At 36.1% G+C, this 20,908-nt stretch overlaps 1 protein-coding gene across 4 annotated transcripts; it reads left to right on the top strand.

Annotated features, from left to right (window-relative positions):
- The first annotated feature begins 3,242 nt into the window (after positions 1 to 3,242).
- Positions 3,243 to 16,484, top strand: ECT5 (evolutionarily conserved C-terminal region 5). Of its 4 annotated transcripts, none has more exons than XM_088944370.1 (8): positions 3,243 to 3,686; positions 7,656 to 7,693; positions 7,844 to 7,973; positions 11,844 to 11,923; positions 12,025 to 12,549; positions 13,604 to 14,143; positions 14,462 to 14,674; positions 15,630 to 16,484. In XM_088944370.1, exons 1-8 carry the CDS (start codon positions 3,644 to 3,646, stop codon positions 16,002 to 16,004), a joined length of 1,944 nt encoding a protein of 647 aa, XP_088800496.1. In that variant the 5' UTR covers positions 3,243 to 3,643; the 3' UTR covers positions 16,005 to 16,484. The 4 variants fall into 4 exon arrangements, with proteins under 4 accessions (XP_088800496.1, XP_088800494.1, XP_088800493.1 ...); XM_088944368.1 differs by having other exon boundaries at positions 7,796 to 7,973; XM_088944367.1 differs by having other exon boundaries at positions 7,617 to 7,693; positions 7,796 to 7,973.
- The last annotated feature ends 4,424 nt before the right edge of the window (positions 16,485 to 20,908 follow it).

The raw sequence follows: 20,908 nt of genomic DNA, 5'->3' as shown, positions 1-20,908 counted from the left end.
CTCACTTACAGGAAACAGGAGAGGCGTGCCTAACCCCTTGTCTCTCCCATCCAAGTATTATATAGATCGACTTAGCCGGTGCCTTAGGTTTGGAGTCACCATCAAGATAAATGATTTTAAACACAACTCCCGGATGTCCCATCACCTCCACTTCTTTTGAATGATGGGTGGTGCCTCCAAACCAACACAAGTGAGTAGTTTCCTAACGCTCACAACTAACAAACCTTTTATTTCATTGATATTGTTTTGAACTATCAATAAGGCTTAGCTTTAGTTTTTGGAGGCATGATTCTTGAGCTCAATACATCCACAATTTTTAATCCATATCCAATTCCCCCAATGGGTAAAGCCATCGGTCCCAACAAGTCCTACTTGACTTGTCATCCATGTTGTCATGTCATATGGGAGTTTGTAGACTATTTCAAATTTGATGTTCTTACAACTATGATAGGTATTATTACAATGGATATTGTTACGATAGATACTACTGCAATTAGTACTTTTATGATGGGTATTATTGTAGTGAGTACTGTTGTGATGGTATTGTATTGGTTTGAAAACATCTAGATGGTAGGGGATTTGACACTATTTGTCTTCAACTAATGAATAAGTTTGGATTTAAATGGTAGTTCGATTGAGGGTCAAATGAAGGAATTTCAAGGCAAGATTTGATGGGCAGGAGTTTTAGAGTATCCCGAGTGCAGTGGAAAGGTCTGATTGTTTAGAAAGGTGTTTAGGGGTCATATTCGTGATCCAAAGGGTATCAACTAATCAAATCATTCAAAATGGAATCTTGGTTTGTAAGTAAGGGTGTTTTGGCTTGAAATCTTATAAGTGGGGATTTGGGGTGTGTGGCTAACCGATCTAGAGGGAGGATGGAATATGGAATGGAGTCGCCACCTCAATTTTTAGAAATTGAAAATTTAGGAAAACTCGGATTTTTTAAGAAAAACATTTTTTCTTGGTGACTTGTAACTCAATGGGAAGAGAGATTTGATGGGTTCGGGGACCAAGGTACAGTGTGGGAAGGTGTTAACATTGTCGACTGGGGGGAATAATGAAAGGCAAATTATAGTTCTTGAAATTTTTATCAATCTAGTTTTATTTTGAAAAATAGAGGAATAGTGAAGGGCGAATTTGATATTTCATTTTTTTCCATTAGTGCTTAACTGCAATGTCAATTGTTAGAAAACTTAGAGGTACTTTAAGACAATATGTAAATAATAAGGGTAGAGTTGGTCAATTTCCTAAACATTAGGGGTACTTTAAGAAAAATTTCCATTGAAAATTAACTAAATAATATTGTAAATAACTAATTTTTAAATATTTTAAATATAAAAACTTTAATAACTAAATCATATTCTAGACATTATTTAAAAACAAATAATAGATTACATAACGAAATTATGTAATAACTTAAAAAAATTTATCAAAAACACAAAAATAATTATAATAGATTTAATATTATTCAATAAAAAAGAATATAAATATAAATAATTTAAAAAATTAAATATTTTTGAAATAATAATTATGTATTTTCATTATAAATTTTTAATAATTATTGGAGATTAAACTATTAATTTAGTTAAAATTGGGAGTATTCATTGGCAGTTTAGTCGTAGATTGTTTGGCCAACTAAACTGATTTGGTCGAATTGGGGAGTTGGTAACTTGAAACTAACCAACCATTATTGAAAATTAGCCAACTTGAGTTGTATTAGTCAATGTTTTTAAAAATTGACATAGAGATCAACCCGCTTTTGCATCTAGGTCACGGTCACCAGTTCAATTGTTTAGGTCGAACGGGTCGGACTGTTCTATTTCATGTCAGCACTCTATATATTTAAATAAATATATATTTATACACACACACACACACACACACACACATATATATATATATATATATATATATATATATATATATATATATACATGTGTATATATTTATATATTTTATTTATGTTTTTAAGTTCTTTTATTTAAAAATATTAAAAATTGTGATTTAAAGCCAAAAAAAGTTTTTTTTTGCAATAATAGCAGGGCAAGGCACCCATGGCTCCTTGGGATGCATCGATCTTGCATATACATTAATGCTATATTTGGTTTGAAGGAAAAAGTAGGGAAAGGTGGGGAAACTTTTACAAACCTTGTATTGGTTTCCCTACCTTTCCTTTCTTTTTCCTCCAAACCAAACGTAACCTAAGTGTGCAACCTGCAACCTGGTGACTATATTGAATAGGTTAACGGTTGAACCATTTGAGTTAGACAATTTTGGACCAAACCAACAATTTTGACCAAAGGGCGGGTTTTAATAGAATCAGACCCAAAATCAAGATCAGATGATGGTTTGAATGATTCAATCGGCTAAGTCAACGACGAGTTAAAAACATTGGTATTGGTTTGTGTCATTCACTTAATAAAGTCCATACTTTGTACGGGTCCCACTAGTTACATTTATAAACAAAATTAAATTGAAAATTGAAATATAAGCGTATGAAAATTTAGTGAAAAACACAACACTCAAAACCAATTGAATAAAAATCTATGATACCGAAAAGACATGTACCGGACGAGCTTTGACCAATCAAAGCACTCAAGTGACGAATAGGTTTTGATTGGTCAAAGATGTTTTGGTACCATGTCTTTCGGCATCATAGGATTCCAATGATGCCTATCACTTCCTTTTCTAAGAGGGAGGCAAGGCCATGTGGCCACGTGTTCGAAGAACTCTCATATTTTCATATTCCACGAGTTTACCCACAAACCACAATCACTTCCTTCCGAGTTCCGAGTTTCTCATTGTAGAAAAAGAAACCGTCCTCAGGTCGATCCCAACGAATCATTGAAAACCATAGCGAACTGCATACCATCAGATTAGAATCTCAGAAATTGCACCGATATACCAAATGGATTCCAATCCTATGGTTTATAACAAACACCCCCATTGGGTTGTTAAAAACCATTAGATTGGCATCTCAACGAATCACACCATATCGACTGCAAAGTGCGAACTGCAAACCATCAGATTCGCAGCTCAAAACTTGCACTGATGCACCAAATGGATTCCAATGGACCAATCCCTATCCCCTTTGGGTTAAACCCTTTACGTTGGCATCTCAACGAAAGCAAATTGCAAACCATCAGATTAGAATATCAAAACCTGCACTAATAATATATTTTTTTGAATAAATAAATTTTATTTTTATTTTTAAATATTTTTAGGTTGAGGAACTTGTTAGTAAGTTTCATTGTATGCTTCCACTGGTTTGTATTGTTTTTCTGGAGACTAGAAGTCTAGAAAGTTGAGAAACAGTGAGCACAATCTTACTAAATTTACTCCAGCATTAATTGAAAAAAAAAATAAAACCGACCCTACGAAGGAAAAGGAAAAAACCAGAGTTCTTTTTTAAAAAAGGAGAAAATAAAAAAATAAACAAAAAAGTAATAGTTGCTGCCCTTAACCTAAACTGAGGTTTCCTCTCGTGCGACTCTGGTCTAGGTTCTGTACCCTTTTCTCACTGCTTCCTTTCTTTCTTTTCTTTTCTTTTTTGTTTCTTTGTTCCCGAAAAGATTTAGAACGGGGACCTATATATATTAGAAGAGTATCAGATTAAGCAGCTTTTCTTCGAGATCTTTGATTAATGGCGACAGCCCAACAGGGGACGGATCGAATCATCTCTGCTGGTATGTAATTGAAAGAAAATAAAAGTTTTTTCGTCTTTTGGTTCTGGTGCCTGGTTATTAATTTATCGTTGTGTGTGTGTGTGTTTTGGGTTTTCTCAAACTGTTTTCTTTTTTTTTTTTGTTGTCTCTTTCTGATGCATCAAAGAGATCCTTTTCACGTAAGATTCTATGAACCTAGTTGGCTGTTGGATTTGATTTGATGGGGCTGAACTGATTCCTTATCGGATTCAGGAATTCCGGAGTAATATTGTGTGTTTGATGGATTTTACTAGCTGTTGGAGCCGGCTTTGCTTGTTATATGAGATTATAAAACGAGACGCCTATCGATTTTGTTTTACCTTTATTAGATTCGGACTAGGTTTGTGTCGTTTTGCTTGGCTTCTTTTGCCAAAAGACGACTTGTGTTTCATGAATTGGGGAAAAATCCCTATTAGGCGGTTTCATTTATGGAATTTGTACCGTGTTGTATCAAGAATTCGTAGCTTGCAACCGAGGTAACGGAAAGTTGTGACTTTGATGCTTTTTTCTATCCCTCCCTTGATCTATTTGTTTAATTATGCTTGTAAAAGAGGGAATTTATGTGGGGGCACATTGTGATCTGCCCTTTAGGGACTTTTCTGTGTATGCTGCATCGAGATCTGAACTAGGGTTTATAGGATAATAAAGCTCAGATTCTATTTAGTGGTTTTTGGATCAAATAATAAGGAAAAAGCTTCTTTGTTAGCTAAAATTTTATTATTTTTATTTGTTATCCTGACTAAAGACTTAGAAGCCTGAAAAAACTTTCTCCTTTGACGAAAATTTGTGCCCCTCTGTCTTTTATAAGTTAGGAAAGGACAGTGTATCCCAAAGTCATTTTTCTCTCCCTCCCCTACAGTTTAGACTTTAGAAGTATGTGCTGTTATAAACTATCAAGCAGAGCTGGTCAGACATCTGAATAATCATCTTCATCATCATTCAAGCCTTATCCCAACCATATGAGGTGGGCTAGCTGAAGAATCTTGGTACTTTATGTAAATGCCATGGATGTTTTAGCATTATATTGCTTGCACATCTTAGGTTGTGCTTAGTTTAAGCTACATTAACTACTTTTTGGAGACCCTGATGCATGACATGACACACAATGGGTGTTAGATGCAGTAATAACAGGAATCACCTTAATTAAATGTTTCTTTGGGTAACCTGGGTCAAGTGATATTATGTTGTGAATTCTGGCTAGTTTCATGGTTTTACTGGTATCTGAGATGTGTAGTGTCTGAAATTGAATGTGGAAAGGATTTCTAAATTCTTTTGTTGAACGAATAAGCGTAAGTTTATTTCTTTTCCTTCTGCTCATCTATTGCCACATGGTTTATCAGTCAATAACACATAGGGGAAATTGCCATTTGGTTCCAATTTAAGCAACTCTAGTGAATGAGTGATAGGGATCAATAATCGAAAATATACAGCTAACAGAAGAAGAACCTATATGGGAAATCTCAGTTCATAGTGGTAAAGACGTTACACCAATGAGTCCAAAATCATGGCAATGGCCTTTAGAAAATTTTAAATATTCTCATCAATAAAAAAATTAAGATTTTCCTAAAAGAAATATCTTCTGTTGGCCTCCTGTTTTGCCATTGCATTGGCTCATCTATGCTCCCATTTGACTTTTAATGTTGATGTTCTTGCTTAGTGGTTTAATCTCTTTAATCATGTCCCTGTGTACTGCCACAGAACTAAATCTATTTGTCTTAACCATTTGACTACCACTTCAGAATCTCCTTCCACTGCCAAGTTCCTATATTTAAGAGTTTTAGCCAGTTTCAGTCCTTATAGGGCTGCTGTTAATTCTGCTTTTGTTGAACTGCTCTTTCCAATTGGGCTAGAATATAATGCAGTGATGTCCTGTTCCAGTCCTTGTGTAGACCCCCAATACCTGAGGGACCAGGATTACCCCTACTAAACCGATCAAAGTTTAGTTTAATAGAATTCATTCATGAGGTTCCCACTGGCCAATGCGAACCTCTTGTTATATCATCTAAGGTGAAAGGTGTTTCTACGAAAAAATGTGAAATGATGAATGAGTCTTGTCTCGAGAACCCAATTAGCCACTCTGATAATGATGCTTTCTGTGATGGAATTTCTTGATCTCTGTCATTAAATATCTTGTTTTGGTGTTTTATAAACCCCTTAGATATCTTTAATACATAATGTTGAAGATCGTTCTTTAGATGCTTGCATGTTCTTCATTACATCTGATTGTTGAGGCTTCTCTGCATCTATGATTGTATGACATAATCTGCTTATGCCTCTGGCTGAAACTATGAAATAAGATCAGATTGATGCATACCAATTTTTGCTTTTCAAACTGTTGTCCATCTTCTATTGGGCTTCATGGAACTTATTCTACCTATCAAAATGAAGCTTTGATCTACAAAGTTTTATTGCACCTATGCTTACGGCCAATTTTGATTGGTATGATATAGCATAGGCTATGTGACATTGACACAGTAAGCATTAACTTGTAAGTCAACTAGTGGACCATCTAATCAATTGAGGGCCAGATTATTGTATCACTAATAGTCAGTCGATACTTATAACGCATGATGTGGTCGCTTAGGATGATGATGTAATCAACCACAAAGTCATCTAGGTTGATGATGTAATCAACCACAAAGTCATCTTGAGGCTTTATTTGTTTGTTTATGTTTCTAATTATTTGAAATGACATGGAGTATATTTGTATTTTGTTATATTCATGGTGTTGGTTTAAATATGTTATGGAATATGATTGAATAATGGTATATACAAAAGGAAAAGACATAAAATAAAAGAAGATAGTAGAGTTCTTTTAAGTTTTCTGCTTTTCATTGGTTGTGCTGGTAAGGAGTTGAGACAAACAAAGGGTATCAAATAGTCATGGCTGTATTCTTTCTTTGGAAAACAAAGCTGATTCCACATCCTATTGTATCTAGCCTACTTTTCTTTTTTATAAATAACCATAAGCTTTATTAATTAATTATGAACATTAGTTATGTATAGATTTTACATTCAACATTCAGAGAGAATAGTCAATAACCATCTCTTCCCCTACACTTTATTATAATTGTGCCAAAAAAATGTTCTAGACCCACCTATTGTTTTGCTAAAGCATCAGCCATGCCATTCAATGATCTTTGTACCCATTAAATCTGTATGAAGTATGGACATGTTCCTTGTTAGCCATCCAAGTTTCTTGGTTTCATTTCTCTAAAGCCATGAAGCTGTCTCATTGTTGAGTAGCCAATTAATCATCATGTTAGAGTCCCCATCAATGATTAATTTTCTCAATTGCATTTCTTTTGCCCACTGTACACCCTGTAGAACCACCATTAGTTCTGCTCTTAATGAGTCCCCTATTTCTTGAACCTGAAAAAAATGCGATGTGATCCTCTTCGTTCCTAAAACCATCTGCAACTCCTCAATGTCTCAGATCCCCCATGCTATCATTTTTTTGATAGGAAATGGTAACTTTCATTAAGCCTGGAAAAACTTATACAAGATACACAGGTCTAGTCCCTAAAAGTAGGGAATCCGATCCCCAAAATTAAAACCTATTACAAATTAGCCCAGAACAAGTCACCCTGTTTGTCCCTTGTTTGGCTAAAGAATCAGCCAAACCATTTGCTGTTCTAATCAATCTAACCAGTAAACCAACTTCTTTTGAAAGGCTGCAAACCATTTTCTCCAAATAATGTTCTATTGAGGACAGTTGTTTGGTTGGATGATGGATATACTGAATATCTTCTAATATTAAATAACATCTTGGCACCTTCTTTTTCTTTCTTTTTTGTGGTTCATACAAGAGGCTCCTTTAATTCAAGAAATTTGTTGCTTTGTCATATGTATATTTTCTGTTCATTAACAATCCTTGATTGATCAATGATTTTGCAATGTCTGCTTTCCAAGACTCTACTGAGTCGTTGAGCATATTGAACTTGAATGCAGAGGATAAACCTGCCAATCCAGATAGCTTGAAGGAACAGGTATTTTACTTGACCCTGTAAAGTATCATTTCCGTTATGCTGCTAACTTCATTTCTTAGTTAAGATGCTTTTCATAATATTTTGATTTTCATATATGATCAGCCCCATTCAACTAAAGAAGAAAGGATGGTGCCTTCTAATCCTTCTCAGGATGCAGCAAACGTAGGTTCTCCAAGAGATGCCACAGGTCAGGCAGGATCTTTGGCTGCTGCTGGAGATCGTACTGCTGCCTACCCATCCAATATCTACGCTCCTCAGGCACAGCCATTCTACTATGGAGGTTAGTTTTTATTGCAGCAATGATCTGTATGGAATCTAGAAAATTGTGTTTTTATGCATCACTTGGTGACATCTGTAGGACAATGATCACAATGCTGAAATGTATATTTATTTGTAGGGACAATGCAAATCAGATCTAAAATATATCCATAGAAAAGAATAGAAAAGATATAATAACCTAGGAGTAAGCAGACTCAGCACCTATATAGTCAACACTTTCTAGCTTGAGGGAGCTGCACCTTCAAAAATTTCTGGAGTATGCACAAAACGAAAGAGGCAAAGCTGCTTGTAGGATGGGTAAAATGCTAAATATAAGGAATTTAATAGTGGAAGGGGAATCCAGGACTGCTGGGTTGTTTGAAGAATGACTGACAAAGAATTACTGAACCATTTGTTCTTGCATTGCCAGATTAGATGATGGCTTGGGACTGGGTTAGAGGAGTATTTGGGGTGGATTATTGTCCAGAGTCTGTTGAAGCCTTTTTTTTTTTTTTAAGAAATGGCAGTTGGATTAAAAAGAGGGGATGTTGTGTGTATATTGCCCCCTTAGCTGTCTTCCGTGCAACTTGGACTGAGGGATACTAGGGATTTTGAAAATACATCTCAAATTGTATTTTCAATTCAGCTGAAGTTGAAGTCATCAATTCGGCTTTAGGTTTTGTTAGAAATTGGTTGTCTATACATATTGAATTTAAAGAGGTTACTTCTGATTGTAATTTTTTGAGGATGGCCTTTTTTTGAGGTCATTCTCTTTTGGTATGTACAGCTTCTCATTGTACAAAGGACTTACATCAATACAATTACACTTCACCTTTGCTAAAAAATTACGTCTCAAACTGAGGAAATGATGGTCAGGAAAATATAATACATGCTGTTTTCTTAGTCATTGTAGTAGCCTATTCTTATTTTCTTCAGAAAGATGCACTTCGTATAAATGAGGTGAACAGTGGGCAGTAGCTTTATATATCCACAGTGTGCAGACCCATGATACTCATGGGGTTGTTGTAATTTTGTTTTGTTTCTGCAGTTTAATTCAATTCCATAAGATGGATAAAAAGATCTGCTAATGGCTTGATGGATGGATTATCTAAGCAAGGAGTTCATAAACAACAATTGTATTGGGCTCAATTATAATAGGGTGATGGGTTTGTTGTTGTGAAGGGTTATCAGCACAACCTCTTGTTGTATTTTCTCTCTTTTTGCTCAAGTAATTAATAATTTTTTTTTGTGTTGCTGAACAAAAAAAAAAAAATCTATACCTTTATTCAAAAGAGGAAAAAACATGGCAAGGGAGGTGAAATACCTAGCAAGCAACAAGGCTGCGTTGCTGATTCCTTAGCAAGGGAATAGGTAAATAGGAGCAGTCATTCTTGGGGGGTGGGGTGGGAAGAAACCAGTTAGATTGTGGATGTCCATGGCTGGGTTTCAATCTGCAATAAGTTTACATGAGTTTGTTTTTGTTTGGCAGTGCTGTTGTTTGCTTTTTTTTTGATAAATACTGTTGTTTGCTTTTTATTGCATTTGTTGGATTGTAATTTGTTCTCCAAACCTTGGAGCAAGCTTTGTACTATCTTTCCAGCTGCTTATTTTCGAGTGTGCTGGTTCTTTAATGAATTTATTGTAGATTATCAAAAAAAAAATACCCATTAATGGTGTTTGTGAAGAGTAGACAAGGGATTCTGTGCTAGGGGCCAACCTAGCATGAGGGATTATCACTTTTGTACATGGCACTTTTTCAACATTCATAATTAATAAAAGCTGCTTGTAAATGTTTCAACCTTATTAATTCCCTTACAAAAGTTTCATTATTAATTCCCTTACAAAAGTTTCAACCTTATTTACAGATTCATGGTGTTGAATGTTCTTATTAGTTATTACAAAAGAAACAACATATTCCTAACTAAAGGGAAGTAAATATATTGATTTTAAGATACAAAGAAACAACATTTCTCTATGATATTCTAAATTCAAAATAGGAAATAACTAAAGGCAAGTAAATATATTCCTAACTAAATTCAAAATAGGAAATAACCTCAAAGACTAACAAACTTGGCAACTGAGGGGGTATTTGCTAATATGTATGATTTTTGTTTTTTGTTTTCAAAATGAAAACAACTGCTACATGAGCAAAACCAAGCACCCTCTATCTATTAAAAAAAAGCACCTCTAATATTTTTTTTTTGAAGAAAGGTAAGGTAATTTTATTAAAACAACAGAAATTTCAGAGGGGCTCCAAAAACGGATCTAGATTACAGAGAACAAAGCCCAAAACTAAATTACAGCTCAAACAAACTTCTAGACCTCAGCTGTGCACCAAGATCTCTGGATTGGAACCCTTTCACAGCTGAAGTCCAAGACACTAACTTCCCCACACTACAAGATAAAAGACTGTCTACATCCTTATACTTGTTTTGAAAAATTCTTCTGTTTCTTTCTGCCCAGATGGTGCAGATCACTGCTGCAGGAATAGCCAACCACACTTTTTGCCAACTTGGAGAGGCCTTGAAGCTCCCAGCTTCTTAAGAGATCCATTACTTTACTTGGCATGGCCCAGGAAAGTTCCACAGAAGAAAGAAAATGATCCCACAAGGCTGTTGAGACAGGACAATGGATAAAAAAATGGCTGTTGTACATTTAACCATGCACGCTAAAAGCACCCTCTAATATTCATAAAAAAACCCAAACACCCTCTAAGAGATCCATGCACGCTAAAAGCAAATTTTATATTCTTCTAATTCTAAAATAGAAGACTTTGCAAATTTTTGCCAGCCAAAACATGCAGGTTGGTCTAATACGCTGCATCATATAGAAACTTTGTACATTTAACTTCTACAATGGGGCCCATGAATGACATCATGCCCACAGCAGAATCCTCTTTTTTTTTTGGTATGCATATGTTTTGATGTTGTTCCTTTTTTATTTAGATATTTGATATTTTCACATTATCAACAGATCAGGTAAAGGAGATACTACAGATTAAAACAAAATAAAAATAAAAATTATCACCTGTTAGGGTGATTGTAACTGAGCAATGATGTGTATTAGACAGCATAGAAATGAAAATGTTGTGGTGATAAACTGATGATCTAGGCCCCCCATGAGAGATGCATTCATTTAGTACTTTAGCCTAAGGAACTTGGTGGGCCCACAACAGGATTTTCTTGATTCCAAGAATGTTCTTTTGGCTGTGTTTGGTAGAAGTGCAATTTTATTTGCACTAGTACAAATGCATGGGAGTGCAAGTGAAAAAATGCAAATTCTCATTTAATTTTGTTTTGGGTTTTATTTTATTCTGCTTCATATCTTAATTTACTTCATTTGTACTTCAATCAAACAAAATAAGCTAAAATTTGAAACAAAAATAGGTCAGAATTTACATTCAAATCATTTGCACTGCCATAATTTTGCATCAGTGCAAAGTTATTTGCATTGCAACCAAACACTGCCTTAAAAACAGTTAATAATTATTCATTATGAAGCTATCTAAATGGGAACAAAAGTTGAGTGCAGATTTCATAAATGAGTGTGTGTGGTCCATTAATTAGCTGATTCTTTAAAACCGACTTAACTTTTCCTTGTTAATCAAACAAACTGCAGAAAGGGAAATTTCATTTCATTTTTTTTTTATTTAGCTTATGTTTTCTTGGCAACTAAATGACACCCTAGAAACCAATGGCTTAGTTGATTTAAGCTTGTAGGGGACCTTAGATGGGTCACATTACATGGCCAATGGCAACTGTAGTGTTTTTTTTTGGTGTGCCTGTGTGTGTGTTTTATGGATTGGTGAATATAGAATTCCATCATTGATTGTGATATTTTAGGTTTATTGTCTCAAACAGGATATTAATATTTTCTTGATTTGTAATTACAGGTTATGACAATATTACCGGTGAATGGGGGGATGAATATCCTCCATATGTTAATGCTGAAGGCTTGGAAATTGGATCACCTGTAAGTGCAATCCATCACCTTTCCTTCTCCATAGTCCATACGATCCTTTCCCGATAAATCTCACCAAATGTTTCATGTTTCATGTTTCAATTTTTTTTTAGGGCATCTACAATGACAGTCCATCTGTTGTGTTTCATACTGGTTATGGATACAGTCCTCAAATGCCATATGGGCCATATTCCCCAGTTACAACACCTCTGCCTTCTGTTAGGGGTGATGGCCAGCTTTATTCCCCCCAGCAATTCTCGTTCTCAGGTCCACCATATTATCAACAGCCGGTTCCTCCTAGCATGCCATATATTACTTCACCAACTCCAGCCTCCCAAAATGACCTAACAGTACCAGTTAACATTGACCAGCAAGGTGATGGCATGCTTTTTGGGCCTAGACCTGGCTACCCCTCTCCATTTGGATCTTTTGGTAGAGGCAGCTTCGGTGGAAATTCTGGCACTCCTGGTTTCTACGATCTGCGACAGGGTTTTGATGGTTTTGGTTCCAGTGGACCATGGTCAGATTGGTCAAAATCCTCAGATGGACAGAGGTCCTTTTCTCCATTGTCCTCACCTGCAGTTTCTCCACAACCAATTGGTGGCACACTGAGTTCATTTGGGCATAGTATTGGAATGGTTTGTCTCTAGTCGTTTTTTCTACATGTAAATGAGAATGTAATTCTGAAATTATAGGGTTGCTTCTTTTGAAGACCTCCATAATTTGGGTCATTGTTATCTAAAAATATTACTTACAATTTTTCTCTTTGAAGCATGCAATGGTTTGTCTCTAGTCCTTTTTTCTACATGTAAATGAGAATGTGATTCTGAAATTATAGGGTTGCTTCTTATGAAGATCTCCATAATTGGGGTCATTGTTATCTAAAAATATTGCTTACAGTTTTTTCTTTGAAGCATGCACCATTGCTGGTGAGTTTGAGAACAATTTTTTGATGAGTTAGTTTGAGAACTATTATGAATTCATTATCCAGAATTCTTGCAGTGTGCTACATTTACATCCTGGGTGTAGGATGCCATGCCGTGATACTTGTCAGGAGCTTTATCTTTATCCTCTGACAGCTTCAGTTGGTACTTTAAGCAAAGAAGAAACTGATTGTAAATTAGCATATTACTTGGGTCACATAGCTTTCTATTCCTTCTAGATCATCAAAGATCAATGGCATTGTCTGTAATACAATGATTCCATAGATCTATAGGTACTTAATTAGAAATGGCATGGGGAGCAAAGCTGAGTTTGGATCTAGTCCCAACAATCGGTCCCAACCGCCATTGCAGCCATGCATTGGGAACATCTCCCTTGTCCTTCATCGCGAGATGTTCCCGATGTACAGCTGCAATGGCTGTTGGGACCAGATCCAGACTCAGCAAAGCCACTGCCATGATTACTACAGAACAGCATTTCTTTGGATCTCATCATATAGAAGCCCAGTGATGTACTGCCATGTGTTCGGCTGATCTTCTAGTGAAAAGCCTGCTTGCCTTTTGAATGCACACAACCAATTAGGCTTGGTGTTTTCAGTTTTCAAAATAATATTAGTAATGATCAAAATGCAAACATTTAATAATAATAAAATATTCATAAAAAAACAACAATTTTAATAAAAATGTTATTATTGTTATTGTTATTTTGGTTTGAGGGCAAAATTTTAGCTTACCATTTGATCTTTGACAGGCTCCTCAGCAACAAAGACCATTGTATGCATTTGGATCTGGAGCTAGCTCATACTCAAGAGGTTACCCAAATAGTGGTATTTATCAAGCTTCTGGTTTTGGAAGTGCACCTATTTCCACTTTGGAAACAAATGGTCGGAGCTGGTTGGCAATTGAGAAGGGCAGACGGCGAGGAAGAGGGAGTGGTTCTTTGTGTAGCTGTAATGGCACACTTGATATCCTAAGTGAGCAGAACCGTGGACCAAGGGCCTCAAAGCCAAAAATCCAGACAACCAACGAACATGGATCATCTACAGATAATAGTAAAAGTGGTTTGTTGACTGTTGATGCCCATGGCGAGTCATATAACCACCCAGATTTTGTTACAGAGTACAAGGATGCCAAGTTCTTCATAATAAAATCATACAGTGAAGATAATGTTCACAAGAGTATTAAATACCGTGTCTGGGCCAGCACACCAAATGGTAACAGAAAATTGGATGCTGCTTATCGTGAAGCTAAGGAGAAACAAGGCACCTGCCCAGTTTTTCTCTTCTTTTCGGTATACTTCTTAACATCCAGATCTCAAGGTTTAAAAATGAGCAAGTTATAAAAAATTAATATCAAAATTTCCATAAGTTATTGAACAAATAGCTTTCTAACAAAAACTTTATCTTTAAGCCTTAGTGTCCTTTTCTAGTGAGGCCCTCTACTGTTTTATAGGCCTTGGATGCTCTTGCATCATTTCTAAGGTAAAAAAGGCTGGGGGAAGATTATACTATTGCTTTTTTTGACATGAAATGGGAAATAATTACGTTAGATGAAGCTGGTATATCAATATTTCCACCTCTACTGATATCTGGTGTTCCATATTATGCAGGTGAATGCTAGTGCACAGTTTTGTGGGGTAGCAGAGATGGTGGGACCTGTAGATTTTGATAAAAGTGTTGATTATTGGCAGCAAGATAAATGGAGTGGGCAGTTCCCTGTCAAGTGGCACATTATAAAGGATGTTCCCAATAGTCAGTTTCGTCACATTATACTTGAAAACAATGATAACAAGCCTGTAACAAACAGCCGGGACACTCAAGAGGTAGAATTTCAATTCTCACCTCAACATTCTCAGAGTAGGAATGGACTGAAATATTTTTCATGGTCATTTCAGATTCATACTTATAATGATAGCAAGCCTGTGTCAACGTTGATGGTCGTTTCTTTGAATGTTGTTACCTTTGTCTGCTTCGCTGCCACTGTTCTTGCTGGAAACAGTATCTTTGAGTGGCTAAAAGCAGATGCTAACGTGAGACTCTAAAAGTAGATTATTAAGCATCATGGTGACATCTAGTTTTTTATTGTAGCCATTGCTAAAACCTTTTCATTCTTGGTGGCATGACTTACCATATAAATATCATTAGTAGGGTTCCTTTGGGTCGCCTTGGTGTTCAAGTCAGGGAAGTTCATTGGGTCTCCTCTCACATTGACAAATCCATTTTCCCTGTATGTATAGGTTTTGGATGGGAAGTATATGGACTAATGAGTCAAGCAGGGAGGACCCTGTGGAACAGCACAGGCTGTCGTACATAGGCAGCCAATCTTTTCCACCCATGTGATGGACATAACCTTGGAAATTAAACCAATTGAATTCTCCTAATTTCCAGTGTATGAATCCCCCCCCCCCCTAAAAAAAAAGGAAAAAAGAAAAAAAGTGTTCTATTTGAAGAGAAGAATCCCAAATAAACTATTTTACTGCCCTGGCATAAGAGTCCAGCATAATACCAAATTCAGAATACAAGATTTAGCTTCTCATAGGAAGCTTAAAAACCTTTGTTTTTCCGTAGTGGGAATAGATCCTCATTCTTCACCTCTGAGCACTTGTTGTAAGCCTCATTTCTGAGGCCCCAGTTAACTGGTCTATTTGGCCCATTTTCTTATGTATGCACGATATACTGTTGGTTGTGTTTTATTTGTTTGCTTTTGATGTAGTGCCCATGTGGGTTTTCCTGTCGACCTTAGTTTCTTTTCTTATCTAATACCAGTATTTTTTGCAGGTCAAATTGGAACAAGGAATTGAAATGTTGAACATTTTCAAGAATTATGAAACTGATGTTTCCATCTTGGATGATTTCGATTTTTACGAGGACCGGCAGAAAGCCATGCAGGAAAGGAAGAAACAGCAAGCCAGCTTGATGACTGTCCCTGTTGGTGGTGGCAATGAGCACCGGAATCCAGTATCACTATCTAGTGACTTCATAAAACAGATGTCCAAGAGCTTTGCTCAAGCTGTTAGGTTGGAAGAAAGTGGTAAAGAAGACCTGATAACAGAGAAGGGTGGCTCGGCTGTTGCTGCAGCTGTGGGTGCTGGAGTTAAATCTGAGGATGTAAAAACAGCAGGGACGGTGGTTTCAACTGCACAAAGCAGTTAGGATGCTGCAATAGTGGGCATATCGGGCGGGGGCTGACTGGGATTCGACACTCTTGCTCCTTCCATTTGTCTTTTTTTTAAATTATAATTGTTGTGTGAAGGTGGAAGCTGTGTCGTATTGGAATTCATTGGAGTGCGTTGGCATCTGCATGGAAGGCTATATGGATGTCTACAGGCTGACGCAGTAGGTTGTATAGTATGTGCTTGCCTGCTGCCTTTGCAATTGTAATTTTAGTTTTCCTTGCTTTTTGTTATGGGTTGGAGCTGTAATTGAAGCTGCTGGTTGATGTAAGTTAATAAAGAATGCAGCAGGAGCCCCTTTTAGATATGGCGAGTAGTTCATGATGCGCTAGTGGACCTTGACTGTGTTACTCTTCCTTTCTTTGGTTCTCATTTTCTCGAAGTTTATATTTTTTCTTCTTTTATTATTAACGCTTACATATTAATAATATTAAATCTGATTGGATAATTGAAATATCAATTCTTTATTGTCGAAGGCCTTAACCCAGTTGGCCCACTATTCCACTATACCAAGAGGGGGTCTTATACTTATCCATTGTTAAACTACCGAGTACCTTGATTTTCCAAGACAATATTCGAGGGTTACAGACTTCCAGTGACGCTTCTGTAGGGGCTTGCTGACTTGGGCCTAACTGATTGTCTTAACTCCTAACAAAGGCCTTATACTGTTGTCGATGTTCAAATTTCAATTCAGAGGTAATGTGTGTGTGGTGTTCGGTAGTCAAAGACTTAAAAGAGTATCACAGCTTATTGATGATTATCATGCGACAGATATCGGTTTTCAGGATCATCCAGGTCTGTAAATTGTTAGACAAAACATTCCGTAATCCGTATTGATATTTTGAACCTCCCATTTAGATCTCCTGAATAACAACTCAGCTGAAAAAAGAGGACAATTGGTTTGATAAAAAAGGAAAAAAGAAAGAAAATGATGAGTTTGGAAGTTTTTATTGGCAGAGTTGTGGTCTGGGAAAGTTTTCAGCTTAGTTTGGAAGGAATACAAATACGAATATGTACAGTGCAAATGCATATAAAATAACACAAACTACATGATTTTGTACTCTACATATTTGCATTTGTACTCCTTCCTAACTGAGCCTAAGCAGAAAATATGATTATATATAATTATACAGAAAATAATACTTTAATAAATACATAATCTCTGGATACGAGTGCATAGATAGTATTAAAAGTTTAAAACATTAAAACCTAAAAAATAAAATATACATAGACTCATGTGATCCGTGACCCATTGGGTCAAAACTCAAAAAGGTTCACAGTTCAGCCACCTACGTCAATTGGTCCTTGATCAAGTCAAGGTTTTTACCAATTCCTAGGTCAATCCGAACCAAAATTGATATCGAATGATGGATTGATCGGTTTGATTGCCTGAGTCAACGATGATGTAAAAATACTAGACACATTAAAATAAAATAGTATAATACAATTGAAAATAAAAATTTATATACATAGTATATATAAATACGTGGTCCATGCATTTATATTTGTGGGCTGGGCAGGGCCGTGCCTTGCACAAGCCGTTCACCACCAAGTTGGCTTTGTGTTTTTCAGTAGAGCCTTCATGATTCCTTTGAATTTTGAATAATACCGATTGCACACTACAATGTTGTCGACACCAAGACCCAAGTGCCAATTGTGAACAAGTTCCAAGGTATCGATGAACAACTTGACAGATGGCCCTAATGTTTAGTATTTTGGTGTATTATCCGGTTCAAAAACAATACATTTTTTATGATAAGTTGCAATACTTTGGACTAGATCTGGCAACGGGTTGGATCAGGTCAGGCTGGGCCAAGTGATTTTGGGTCATTTCAAAGAGGGTTAAGTTTTGGGATGGGTCAGTAAAGGCTAGATCTAACCCTAAATATTCATGTTAGGATTGATCCATGGGTCAGATGGATCAATGGTTCAACAATCCGGGTCAGTTGGTTTTTGATTAAATCAACTGTTTTTTATCAAAATATATTGGCTATTAGGTATAATCATCTGATTCAAACAGTTCGAACAGTTCAATCATCCGGGTCAATGCCAGTTTGAAAATATCGGTCAGGGGTCCGGTTCTTGGGTCAAATGGTTTGACCATTCGAACCGAACAATCGGCCTATTCTGACAAAAAAATAAAAATAAATAAAAAGATGGTCAAAACCGTCGAACGGTTCAAATGATTCAAACAATTTAACCGCCTGGGTCAATGATTTGCTGACCAAATCAAAGTTTTTTTTTGCAAATATCCGATATTGGGGAAAAAAAGAACTGATCATCTAACTGGTTCCCGGTTTTTCCGGTCCGACCATCCGGTCCGGTCTGATTTTAAAAGCCATGAAAAAGAGGTGATCCAGTAGTGATTCATGACCCAACCCAACCCAATCCGACCCAAGATCTTTTTGGGTCATGTCAGGTCATGTCACTTTCTAGTTCGGATCACTCGATAGAGATCCTAACCTACTGTTTTTCCGTCTACTTTGAACCTTAATTGTGAATGAGAGTGGTGAACTCCTTTTACATATTTGCTTGCTTAAGTGTAATGGGTAGGTTCCATGATGGTAACGGTAGAATTAGAGAAGAATATGGCTGCAAATTATATACAATTGTTTGAATTTGAGTCCAGGCTTGACCTTTATTTGATCTATTTAATAGGTTGAATTTGAATCTGATCGTCTGAGTGTAATGTTTTGTCTCCCAAAGAATTGTAGGTTCATATTTTTCATAAAGTTACATTCTATTTAATTTTTAATAATAAAAAAGTTTTAATCATTTTCAGTTTAATTTATTAATGGCATTGATATCCGGATTCAACCTGAATCCAAATCGGAATTAGCGAATTAGGATCTGCTCTTCACAGTGCGCACCTCATACCAATCTTTTAGGTACATCCTATTGTGCATTGGGAACATCTCCCATAAATAATAACATAAAAGTATGGGAAAAGTTCCCAGGTGGGATGTGCCTGTAAGATTGGCGCGAGAAGCACTGCATGAGGAGCAGATCCGGATTTGGATCTAGCCATATCTCATTCAATTCCTATCCATATATTAACCAGTCAAAATTGGATCTATCCAGGGGCAGAGCCAAGTTATTGGGTGGGGGGAAGGTCCTTGGCCCCCCAAAACTTTTTCCATCCCTATACCTTTAAGGGCCCTTTCTATTTTTGGATTTTGAGAGGGAGAAAGTTGATCAATAGGATTTTCAGAGGAAATGTTATTGGGTAGGCAAAGTCACATTAATACTTATTTATCTCATTCATGACTCAATTTGATTTCTTGAAATCTTAATTTTAACTTTAACATAATCCATTATTTTTTTTGTATATCAATCAAATCTGTTTAAAATGGATTTTTAGGTTGGATTTGAAATAGAATGACTTATTTACTTTATCCAGAGTCGGATTGGACATTGCCTCAATCTTAACATAGCCTGAAGTTAAATAGGATTCATGTTTTTTTAACTTTAACCTTAAGAGAAACTTCAAACCGAACTTTTTGGTTGAATTTTAGTTGGAGAATACATCTCATAGGCACATAGAAAATTTCATCTAGTCTCCAATTTTCATTCTCCCTCATCTCTCATTCTCTTGAAAAAAATCCTGGCTTTGCCACTGGATATATCTATATCCCATTCCATAAGACTTATTTCAAAGAGATTGAGTATTTAGTGGCAAGATAGAATTTTGGTTTCCTTGGCAGAATTTGGGTTAGGGTAAATTATTGAAGCCTCCCAAAGTTTGGTAATTGCGATTACATGCCCTGAACTTTCTAACTTAACTGTAATTAGATTCCTTTTGTTAAAGTCTTTTAATACGAGACACGGAGATATCAAAAATACCTATGCAATTACTATTGAGGCTGGTTTCTACAGTAAAAACAATACAGACTTTATGAACAAACAACAAAAAAAAACAGAATTTAAAGTTACAATATTACTTTAGAGTGGTTGATATGAAAAACAAATTTGAAAAATAAATCAATTTTAGAAAAGAGATTATATTTGGAAGGGCTTAGAATAATGTATTCTGGGGTCTATTTGTAACTGTCAAAAAGTTAAGGAAAAGTAATTGCAATTATCGGAAAGATTTCAACAGTGGCCCAAAACTTCAGGTGAAGTTTTAACAATTTACACATTGGGTTATAATGGGGTGAGTCGCAGATGAATTGAGACGTGCATCAATTGATTTGGTGGATTGGGTATTTGGATTGTTAATGGTATTCATTACATCTGCTTAATGAGCCCACCGAATAGGGTCATGTAGTGATGGGTTGGTGTTGGAGTAATGGCGTTGGTTGATGGTGGGTCGTTTGATGGTGAAAGTGGCAGAGTGGTGGGCACCTGAACTACTGTAACTTTTCCACATGTAAACTTTCTTGCATCTCCAATGATATTCATCCATCTTTCATCAATTCCAGGCCAGTTGGCCTACCCACGTCGTTAATTTTGATGAATTTTCGTTGGTTAGTTATCATCATGGTCTTCGAACTGCCTTTGACTCGAACGATTGAACCGTTTGGCCTGGGCATTATTCAGGCAATCGGTTCTATTTTATCCCAAGTCCAGTTCATGGCAAAAAACTGTTGAATCAGTCAACGATCTATTAATCCAAGTGGTCGAACCGTCGATAAATCGACCCATTTGATGGTTTTTAGTCATTTATTTTATTTTATTTTTTAAATTTTTATCAGAATGGACTGTCTATTCGAATAGGATGGTCAAACCATCGATCTAAAAACCAATGATTAGAACGATTCCATTTCCATATTGTTTTTTAAAACCATAATTATCACAAAGCTTTGAGTTAAGAGATGGTCAATTTTTTCTCTCCTTTTTCTCCTTCTCAATCATAGCCTCACAAAATAAAATCTAAATTACCTA

The sequence above is a fragment of the Nelumbo lutea genome, chromosome 5 (genome assembly GCF_056320005.1).
Source record: "Nelumbo lutea isolate HS-2025 chromosome 5, American lotus-T2T, whole genome shotgun sequence".
NCBI classification, from domain to species: Eukaryota; Viridiplantae; Streptophyta; class Magnoliopsida; order Proteales; family Nelumbonaceae; genus Nelumbo; species Nelumbo lutea.
Note: the sequence above shows the minus strand (reverse complement) of the source record. Positions and strands in the feature narration are given on the sequence as shown.